General features: G+C 42.8%; 1 protein-coding gene across 1 annotated transcript; it reads right to left on the reverse strand.

The window, feature by feature from the left end:
- Window positions 1-1600: 1600 nt before the first annotated feature.
- BMP10 (bone morphogenetic protein 10) lies at window positions 1601-7503 on the reverse strand. Its single transcript, XM_032653554.1, has 2 exons — window positions 7170-7503; window positions 1601-2538 (listed from the first exon to the last, which is right to left on the reverse strand). Exons 1-2 carry the CDS (start codon window positions 7501-7503, stop codon window positions 1601-1603), a joined length of 1272 nt encoding a protein of 423 aa, XP_032509445.1.
- Between the last annotated feature and the right edge of the window lie 4151 nt (window positions 7504-11654).

Genomic DNA, 11654 nt, shown 5'->3' on the forward strand with positions numbered 1-11654 from the left:
CACAACGCCTGTGGTCCTGCACGGGGGGCACTGGGACCAAGTCTCAGTGTCCTTCCAACTGGCCAACTAATGGGCAGATGCCCCAGACCATTGTCATCAGGAATACTTCCCAGTCCCTTAGTCCTGGCCAGTTCCCAAACAGAAACACTGCAGAGTGGGAAGGATGGGAAGGCTACAGGGTTTCCATCATGGGGCAAACCTGATTTCCAAATGCTGGCTTAGCTTTCGAGTCATTTGGTTGTGTGTCTATTTATTAATTCATTTATTTAAATGTATTCATTTGGACTGTGGTTCTCTTTCTCTTACACTTAAGTATTCTTCACGAACAAAACATTTTATATATTAGCAACTCAACTAAATAAAATATCAGGGGGAAATCTAGAAATTAGAGCACTAACTCCTTTTATCCCAAGAGCAAATGCTTTCAGGTTTTCTCTTCGGGCTCAAAGCAGGGAAGGCCAGGGAAGATAGGGGACATGTGAATGGGAGAAGGACACAAGGTGCTCAGGCAAAAAAGAGGGAGGGAAGGGAAAAGGTGGAAAAAAGCAAGAGCAGAGGTTCAGAGGCAAAGGAGAAATAGGAAGATTTGAAGAAAAACAGGAAGAAGAGTCCAACAAACAGATCCCTTCTGATTTTTCCTCCTCTTGGTCTTTGTTAATTTTATTTTGTCCAAAATATTTAACTCTCCAATTAGAACTGCTTATAATTTTACAAACACGTCCTAGGACAGCATCTCTATCCTTTGCCCCTCCTCCCCTAAGAGCCCCTCCCACCTCCTTTCCCTCTGCAGCCATAAAGGCCAACACACATGGCCTTGCCTTCCTGTTGCCTTAGGAACAGATGAAGTTCCCTCTGTTTTCCTTTCTCGACCAGCCACTGCCCTCTAGAGCACACTGGTCCCCCGTGGGCTCATTCTTTGCTGTTGTCCCTTAAGGCCACTGCCCCTTGAAGTCACTTGGTTTCTGTATCAAATAACCCCTCCCCTCAAACATGCAGCCTCCTTTACCAGGCCCTGCTGCTCTGAGTAATAGCAGAAACTCAACTGACAAAAGCTACCCCTACATTTCCAGTAGTATTTCGGAAATGTAATACTTCCTAGGATGGTTAAACTCCTGGTGCAAATTATCCTGATGGAAATACTACCTAGAGAAGAGGTGACCAAGAACCTCCCACTGTCTTTTAACATATACACATTTGATTGGGTTATGCACGTGTGTGAGTAGAATCTGCCTCTATAGAACCAAAAGGATTTTATAAGTTTATCTATGTACACATATACATACACAAATATCTACCTCTCTCGACAGCGTTTTTCTGCTTAGGGGTGTTGCTTTCGAATCGGCCTAAAGGGCAAGTAGTGTGGGCTTGCCACGTACTATTAAAGATGGCATTGCCAGGAAATGGCAAGTCCAAAGAAACATAGATTGGAAGGGACTAGACTGCGGAGTAAATTATGCATTTCCTACAACAAAACCGACCTGTCAAATTCCCTAAGGCAGCAAGCTTCTATGATCTGTACACCCTTATTAAATAATCTCATTAAATAGGAACACAAAATATACACATTTACAGTTATTAAATAAGCCACAGGACTCCTCTCCTATCTACAGCCACACTCAGAGACGGCCATGCCCTCGTATTTAAACTTGTAGGTGACGACACCTTTGTCTAAATAGAGAATGGAGATGGGCTCCAGCTTGGTGGGCACACAGCAGGCTTTGGAAGCCTTCTGGGAATTCTTGAGGTGGACCAAGGCCTGGATAATCGCATGCTTTGTGGGGGTGAGATGCTCTGCCAGGGGGTAATTGCAAACACCACGACATTCGTAGGCTTCGTATCCAGGCGGGGCGATGATCCAAGAGTCCCAGCCAATCTCCTTGAAGTCGATGTAGAGCGGGGTCCTCTTGCAGTAGTTTCCTTTTGCGTTCCTTCTGATGCGGGCAGTGGAGTCATAGATGATGTTTGACCTCATCTGCAGCAAAGCCTCTTCCCCGGGTCCGCTGGAATAACCTTCCAGTCCCAGGTTGTCCATTTCCAGAAGTTGCTCGTGGGCAATCATTTCATTCAGTTCCTCCTTCCTCTCCTTCTCACTGCTTTGGTCATCAGAAAACACGACAAGCAAAGGGACATGCTTATTCCGGGCACTAGTGTCTATTTCCAGTTGTCCCCTGCCAACATCCTCCATTTCATGTTTGCTCTCAATGTGAACCTCCAGCTGGTGGGTGGATAAGCCTGACTTTTGCCAATGCCTGATGGCATCGGTGACATCAAAAGTCTCCCACTCACTGTCGGTTCCGTAGATCTCCCCTGACACCAAGACCAGCATGCTTCTTTCACCCTCACGGTCCCCTTTGCTCTCTAGTACTTCGAAAATGGTAATTTTCCGGTCCACTCCTTCATATATCATGCGATCTCTTTGCACCAGGGTGTACAACCTGAGTTCAGCCATGATGACCTCTTCATGGTGAGGGATGGACACATTGAAGAGGAGAGGGTATTTTCGGAGCCCATTAAAACTGGCTGGTTGGGAAAAGAGATCTGAAAAAAAAAAAAGAAATCACATTTGCAGTATGTTACAGAGAAAAACAGATGCTTATTTATTCAATAAGAGCGCCTGTCCATTCAGGAGGCTTGATACAGAGAGAAGGAGGGAAAATCAATGAAAACAAACACAGCGTTAGCATTCTCTAAGAGAGAATACTGAAGGTCAAGGGTAGAACGCTAGACTGAGTTAAGCTGCCAAGACTAAACTGGAAAATGGCTGCCTCATGAATGAAAGAAAACGCACCCAGCCTTGTTTGCGTAGCTTATCCGTCACAGAATTATAGACCTGGGAGGGGCCTTGGAGATTGCCCAGGCAAGCCCCCAATTTTTCTAACCAGTGAGGAGCTATCAAACGAGACACGTGTGGTGGTTGTTTTTTACTTGAAGCTTTTCAGTGATGATGTCATGGCTTTTCATATTTGTACTTGCAATGGATGGAGACCCTCACATAGTCGGGGTCTTCCTGAGAAACATCCGTGTAGACCAGGGGGTGGTAAACCAAGCCCACAGGCCAAAGCAGGCCTGCCACCTGTTTTTGGAAATAAAGGGTTACTAAAGAGCTTCACCCATTCATTTCTGCATTGTGTTTGTGGCTATTTGCACTACAATGGCAGAATTAAATCCATTAAGTCTCCACCAAGATCATACGGCCCACAAAACCCAAAATATTTACCATCTCCCTGGCCCTTTACAGAAAAAGTTTGCTGATCCCTGCTTTAGACAACAAAGCCTGACAAGGTCAACAGGATAGGCATAACACTAAGGGGGTCACAGCACTTGAATTTGGAGTTTGTGGTCCTCCAAAAGGAAGAATGAGGGGAAACGAACCTTGGGGATAGATTGGTTGCCTTAATTTTGTACTCTTAGCACCTGGCATGGAAGTGCAGCACATAGGAATTACTCAGAACGTTTATGAAATAAAATTGTAAAGGTCCTGTAGTCTTAGAAGCACACCTCCAAATATTATTATGTTGACTCCTTATCTAAGAATTTTATAGGCGTCCAAATCTCCTCTACACCTGTCCCAGGTAATACCTGTCTACAAGGAATCCCTGAAGACATCTGTCATCAATCAAAAATTTCCATGACACCAAAGATGCTGAGGACCACCAATTGAGGGGGTCGCTATCATCTTTGGCAGCCTTTTCCCAATTGTATATCCAATTCATGATTTCAGTGAGGTCCTTGTTCCAGATTGTACTTTTAAATATTTTTCTTTAACTTGATATTATTGTTTTTATACTAACTTCCTCTTTTAGACTTGTCCTAAGCAACAGTATTCATGAAATGAGGGGTTTGAGATGATAGTTATGTGGATTTTTTCAATCGACTTTAATAAAAACATATACTGATTTCACCTGATTCACAGCTTCCTCTGGGTACCACCTAAAATCATCTCATCACTGCCAGTGAGAATTACAGGTCAGTGGAATGAATTTAAACTCTCTAGCGTGGCTCTCAAAGCTAGCTATAATTAGGTCTTAACCACTTGATCCAGTCATAGCTCCCATTCATCCCCTACAGCATGGAACATTGCAATTTATCAATTAATATTTGTAGGAATATTAAACAAAGTCTCCTATTTAAAGTAGACTGATAGGGGCTTCCCTGGTGGCGCAGTAGTTGAGAGTCCGCCTGCCAATGCGGGGGACGCGGGTTCGTGCCCCGGGCCGGGAAGATCCCACATGCCGTGCAGTGGCTGGGCCCGTGAGCCATGGCCGCTGAGCCTGCGCGTCCGGAGCCTGTGCTCTGCAATGGGAGAGGCCACAACAGTGAGAGGCCCGCGTACCGCAAAAAAAATAAAATAAAATAAAAAATAAAGTAGACTGATAACTTCACTACTTGCCAAAACACTCCTTTGCTTTACTGTATACTGCACCTTTGGATATGTTCTTCTGACCCTTGGAAAGCTCTACCCCCTCATCTCCATCTATCTAGCTGTGACCCCTCCCTATGGGGCCCTCCCTTCTTCACCTCCCTATATGGGAGCCCACTCTTCTCTGGGCAACTTGAGTATTTACCCTCTATACCTCTCCTTTGACCTTGCCATTTACATCCTTGATTTTCAATTGTCTATATGAATGGATTTTTCCCAACTAGATTGTCATCCTAATGGCACGTACCACAGCTTAACCTCCCTTCTATGCCTCCAATCTACCATGATGCTTTAAACAGAGGTAGCACTTTAAAAATATTGATGAGCTGATGATTCTGGGCATCAGACCGAATTGATTTATGGGCATGACATGTGTCCTTAATACATCAAGTAATACGGTAGTTGTCCCCCGCCCCTTATAGGAATGGAGAAAACTTGATTCCCCTTGGACAGGAAACATGAGAAGACCAAAAGTAGGGGAATAGACTGGTTGTTCCATCCTTTAGAAAAATGCACATTAAAAGCTCACTGTAGTGGGAGGAAGGGTTTACCAAGGAGCACAAGGACATTTTTGGTTGTATGAATATGTTCACTATCTTGATGGTGGTGATGGTTCCAATGGATGTTTACATATGTCAAACCCTATCAAATTATACACTTTAAATATGTGAGACTTATTGTTTATGCCCATTATACTTCAATAAAGCTGATACAAAAATAAGTTCACTGTGCATGTACAAATGTAGTAATAATGGAGATGTTACACTTCAGGCAAGGGAGCTAGTGTTTGCTGAGCAAATTTCACATGCCAGGTGCTTTGCAAATTGTTTTATTTAGTTCTTACAATAACCCTATAATGTTGGTATTGGTATTCTGTTCATTTGATTCTGGAAGAAATCAAGCCTCAATGCAGAGAATTGACCTCCCCAGGATGACAAGAAGAGGTCAAAGCAGTGGTAGGAAATAAAGTCATGCTTTTTCCACCTTGAAGCAGCACTTGTTTTCCCCTGTTAGTTAGATCTGGAGGAGGTTTTGTTTTGTTTTGTTGGTCTTTGTCTCCTAGGGAGTTGCACTGAGCAAACGTAGAGAATCAAAGAAAGACAATAACAGCCGACAGGGCGAGCCCAGTGCAGGATTCATGACCTTGGGCTGTGCATTTTCACCAGTGGACTGGCAGAGGTGTGGGCAGCTAGGTTGTCTACTGAGAGGTTTGCTCCTACCCTCACTGATATTCAGTAATAAGAAGCTCATTTCCTCACCTGGACCATCGAAATCCTCCACAGAAGTGAGAACTGAGAAACTCTTATTTTCCCCAGGGATGCGAATACTTTCCCACCCACACCCTGAGCCAGCCACCCAGGGATCCGCACTCAGAAACATTAGGAAGGCTTCCCAGGGAAGGAGGATGTTTATTTTCAATTCAGACTGACCACAGAAAGAATTTGTAATTTCAGCTTGTCATTTCCATCATGTTACTAAATGTTACTAAGTCACATTTCCAATATGTTACTAAATATTTGAAATTTTGGCAGTCACCTAAATTTTAAAGGCAAATAGTATCTCCAGGACTGAGCAATACCTATTCAACATTTCCCCCAATGCCTAGAATTTAAGGAATTCATTAGTAACCACTGACATCTGTTTAATACTTCATAGCAAATGTAGTACTTTCTTACTTGTAACATCTTTGAAATTGCTCAATTGTGTTACGTAGGTATATTGTCTCCAATTTACAGTTGAGGAAATTCGGATTCAGAGAAATTAAGCTAATTATCCACATCTACTAAGTCAACCCTGTTTGAAAAATCCAAATCTTGAGCTAAATATTGTCACCGCCTTTTTGCTTTCAAGAATACTTGGCCAACATCCATCCAAACCCTCTTTTGTACCTGGTTAATGACTATAAAAGCATAATTGGTAAATATGAAAGAATTAGTTACTTTGGACCCACAACTTTTACCATAGATATTAGAAAAAAATTTTCTTGATTACTTGCACCATATTAAATAAAGGATTAACTTGCTAAGTCATTAGATTTAGTACTGAATAAAGATCTGGGGGCAGAACACACACTTTTCCCGCTGGTATTTAAAACTTGTACATTGCTCTTCATAAACACACAGAATAAGCTGGATCATTAATTGGACCATGCGCACTTCCTGGAAACTATAAACAGTGCTTCAAGGATATACACGTCACAACAAACAAAACAACACTTTAGGAAGAATCTCTAAAATATGTTTCCATCCTGTTTGAACATTTCTTAAATAAGGTCACAAAATGGAAACTCACCCAAAGTTTGAGCGAAACGCAAATCACAACTTTCTGTATTTTACCTATTGTCATCATTTTCATTCTACGTAGAAGCTGACAAATTTTGTAGTCAATTAAAAGCTAAACGGAACTGAGCCCTATCTGGAAAATGACAGACAAAGGTACAGTGGTAGACCAACATTAATATTTTTTATTACCTGCTGTCCAAATTGAAAATTTGCAAAGACCCAATTATAATGTCAAAATGGTAGACACTTTACGGCATTGGATTAAAAGATATTCTTTAATACCTTTCAATAGTATTTGGAAAATGACCATAAAAACAGTATAGACCAAAATGTGCCTTGTTTTGGGGTATCTGTGTACACACACCCCTATATAGATGTTTTCACCTTTATCATTTCCATGCACTGTAAATTTACTCACCGCTTCTAAAAACTCGAAGCCAAATTTGGTCAGTAAAATCTCCACTTACCTTCATTCTTGAAACTCCTAATGATGTTGGCAGATGGCATGGAGGTCCTATCTGTTGCAAATTTGTTGTAGAGTTCCAACATGTACTCTGGTGGGTCAACCTTGGCTGCATCCTCCATCGGGATGTCCGACAGGTTCAATGTCTTGAGAAACTCTTTCTTCATGCTCTGTAGCAGTGTGTTAAAGTCGACACCATCTTGCTCTGAGAAGACATCATCAAACAGGGGCATATCTTCTTCCAGAGGAGACTGCTCCAGGCTCATGATGGGGCTGCCAGAAACCGAGTGAGCCACCAGGCAGGAGAGAGCACACAGCTGCAGGGCCAGGGAACCCATGACTCTGCTCCAGCCCCCAGGCCAACCCAGGAAGGTTTAGCGCTCCTGGGCTCTAAGTGGCAGTTTTATCTTGCGGAGCGTAAATGTCTCGTGTCACTGGAGACAAGTTTGGAAACTTCCCCTCTCTCCCTCCCCCTACCACTCTTCCTCTCACCCCCCAAAATCAGGTTGCAGTAATTGGATAACAAAATCCCCCATAGGGGCCTAGCCTTTCTTATCTCCCTAGTGTAAACTTGTGCACCAGATTTTGTTTCTATCTTGCAATCCTTTTTTCTTTTAATGAGCATTTTGTAAACATTTCCACATTCTGACACTGGCTGAGAGATAGGACAATTTTCTCCTTGCAACGGCTCTGCTTCTCCTCCTTTCAATTCACTTCCTTTTGGCAGGAACGCCTAATTTCTGCTTTTACGTGGTTCAGTTTCACACATGCATATAATAGACATTGATTCAACACAATACACGTCAATGGTGATATGTATTAATGCGAGTGATGGGGCTTTCATCTTCACATAAACATTTCTGAAGAAAGACCAAATCTCCAACATTTCCAAGTTAAGCTAACAGATATAAATGAACTTATATAAATCTTTACAAGTTGACATTATTAGAAACAGGAAAGTATAAATTTCATGAGCAATAGCCTTTTTGGTACAGATTCGATCTGGCTAAAATGGCTTTTGAAAAATAGGGCAAGTGCTTCATTATCACAGCAACTAAAATTTATTAGGTGCTTTCCTACGAACAGGCATTGTACTAAGTGCTTTGCATATATCACCGAATGTGCCTCCTATAATAACCCAGTTATTATCCCCATGGCATATATGGGTCGCTAAGATTCAATAAGTTGCCAGAGGTCACAAAGCTACAAAGTGATAGAGCCAGGATTTGAATCCAGGCAGTCTGACTCTTATGAAACGAGAAAACAATCAGACCTTTTAACCAGGGTTCCCCTAGTCTGGGGCACAGGCGGTTTAGCCAGATTAACTAAGCGGCAGCCCAGCCCGTCTCCAGGGAGTCCATGGTCAGTCCAAGGCAGGCAACAGTTTGCAGCTGGGTGTGGAGCTCAGAACCTTCACCTGTCTGATAAGTTATTAAAACGACCACAATCTCTGCCGAATCCATCTTTATGGTTAAATCAAATTGACCATCAAACGGTTCCAGTAAAAGCTTGGCAAACAAAGGTGAAAAATGCTAAATGCCTTGATCTGAAAAACAATGGTGGAATTGATTGTGTGTCTGGTGTAGGGGAAGACAAATCAAGGTCATCTCACTTTTCAGCCCTAATTAGTGGCAGTAGCAGGGTGATTCTGTGGGCAACTCCAGGGGGTACTTTTCCCGCTGAGGCATTGGGACTGGGGTCTCTCTGACCTGTTCAGTGCACGCCCTGGTGCTGAGTTCAGAGGGCTGCGTCTATATATTTGGTGCACTGGAATATTCTCTTAGTTTCTGAGTTAAATTATCCTCTGTTTACCCCAATAGGATAACTACAATAGCTCCCCTTTCCATTTTTCCTCTAGGCTCCCTAAGCTTTATAGTCATCCTCTGATTCTTCCCCTCCTAAAATGCAAATTTTTACAGCAATTTTTTTTTTTTTTTTCAGTACACGGGCCTCTCACTGTTGTGGCCTCTCCCGTCGCAGAGCACAGGCTCCGGACGTGCAGGCCCAGTGGCCATGGCTCACGGGCCCAGCCGCTCCACGGCATGTGGGATCTTCCCAGACCGGGGCATGAACCCGTGTCCCCTGCATTGGCAGGCGGACTCTCAACCACTGCGCCACCAGGGAAACCCTACAGCAATTTTTTTTGTACTACCAGAGAAAGAGCTGTATTTTGGGGGAAAAGAAAAAAACCTCCACAAAATTGTTAATTTGTTTAATAGATGTGAATTTGATTCAATGCTCTGTTTCAGTGAAAGCTTCTGCTCCTACATTAAACAGACAATCGTAGACTGAAAATAGATTACACCCTGAACAGGTCCACAAGTGAGTGAGTCCAAGGGCCATAACCCATCCTACAGGCTTTACCGGAGGTTCCCAACAGCATACCAGCAGGGTCCTTGTATCACGCCCTGCATCGAAACAAGCACCCGTTTATCTTCATACACACACACAGATGTCAACGCACACTCCAAAACTCTGAATGGCAGGCATGTGCGTGTAACTGCCACAAGACAGCCGAGTAAGTGGTAGTACTTATAACCCGGGCGCGCTGGTTTCAGAGGTCGGGGGAGACACGGGCATCCCACCTCGCGGAGTTCTGGTTCTGTACATTCTCAGGGCTAGGATGTGCAACTGTGATTTCCCTGGCTTCCCTGTGCTCGGTGTTAGAGTAATGATGGGGTTAAATATTTAGACCAGTTTCCCCATCACAAATGTCTACTTTCTGGTTGATTTAAAAATAGAATAGGAAAGTGTCTATAACAACATCTCAATGCCTCTGACTTTTTTTTTTGCGGTACGCGGGCCTCTCACTGTTGTGGCCTCTCCCGTTGCACAGGCTCCGGACGCGCAGGCTCAGCGGCCACGGCTCACTGGCCCAGCCGCTCCAAGGCATGCGGGATCTTCCCGGACCGGGGCACGAACCCGCGTCCCCTGCATCGGCAGGCGGACTCCCAACCACTGCGCCACTAGGGAAGCCCCGTCTTGAGGGTTTTTCATGTTGTCACATAGCCCATTTACAACCATTAATTATAATAATTGCCCAACTCCATTGCGTAGAATTCCCATAACCTTATGAGGATTTTTAAAGTAGTAAAGGAAAATTTACAATTCTATTGAAATGTAAAGACATTGGATATTTAAATTTCGAATACAACTGCCAACATATTCTAAGATTGAGAGCAGTTGTTCAGATATTTGCTTGCTTGGAATGTAGGTCCAAGAAAAGTGCAGAGTGCTTAAACAACATTTTTTCTCCATAGAATACCGCCAATCTCAGAAATACTCGGGAGACTCTCTGTGCCACATCACCTCTTGCCTGGACTGTGGTAACAGGCTACCAGCTGCTTCTGCCCTCAACACCTAACAGTCTGTTCTCAACACGACAGCCAGATTCTGATATGATATCGAATCATCACCCCTTTCCTCACTCAGAGAAAACGACGAAGTCATACGAAAGCCCTCATGACCCTCCATTGCCTCTTTGACATCATTGCCACTTGCTAACTCTACTCCAGCCCCTTGCTATTCCTTAAACACCCCAGGCATGCTCCCATCTGAAACAACCTTTCCCCAATAACCCGCATGGTCACTCTCCCATTCAAGTCTCGGCTCAGAAGTAAACTCCTCCATGAAGTCCCACCCTGTCCACCTTGTTCAAAATAACACATCATCAAGCAATCCTGAACTTAGGACCCTGCTCTAGTGGTTGCTTCTCACCTCCCAACATAAAATACAATTTATTAACATAGTATGCTCACTGTTTTCAGTCTGACTCTCTCTGCCATCCATCCTCACCCCTAGCTAGAGTATGTATTCCAGAATGGCAGGAATCCTAGTTATGTTCCATGATGTATCATAAGTGCCTAGAGCTTTACTTTCCCCACAGCAGTTAATAAATAGTCACTCAAGAAAAAGAAATAGCGAACATTCAAATATTTTCTTCCTGAAACTTCTTACAGTAATATCATAAAAACATAAATGCCATTTAAAATAAATAAGCATCATTAAAATATGCATGCATTTTCTTGAGACGCACTATATATGTATATAGATAGATAGATTGGTTTATTACTATTGTATACCATTCAGTTAAAAATTTGCAAAGAATTAGTTTATCATCCTTCTAAAATTTTATTATGCAATGTACCATACACATAGTGTTTCTAGAAAATATACCAAAATTTGAAGACAGTAATAAAACAGACACACCCGTGCACCCACCACCCAGTTTAAAAAGTACAAAAGACCGGGACTTTTAAAACCTCCATGTAACCCTTCCCAATTCATCTCTTTCTCCCCAACAGAGTAACTACCAGACTACATTTTTTTATTAATCAACCTGTTATATACTTTTGTGATTTTACTACATATGAACAAATCCCTAAAAATATATAGCTTAGTTTTGCCTATTTTAACTTACACATAAATTGAACCATGCTATATGTTGTCCTATATGACTTGCTTTTTTGCACTTTTTAGCTGTAGTCCA

The sequence above is a fragment of the Phocoena sinus genome, chromosome 13 (assembly GCF_008692025.1).
Source record: "Phocoena sinus isolate mPhoSin1 chromosome 13, mPhoSin1.pri, whole genome shotgun sequence".
NCBI lineage: Eukaryota > Metazoa > Chordata > Mammalia > Artiodactyla > Phocoenidae > Phocoena > Phocoena sinus.

Coding starts and splice junctions, on each gene's coding strand:
- BMP10 (XM_032653554.1), bottom strand. CDS start 7,503: ATGGGTTCCCTGGCCCTGCAGCTGTGTGCTCTCTCCTGCCTGGTGGCT. Junction 2,539..7,169: donor TAGGAGTTTCAAGAATGAAG/GTAAGTGGAGAT, acceptor TTTTTTTTTCAG/ATCTCTTTTCCCAACCAGCC.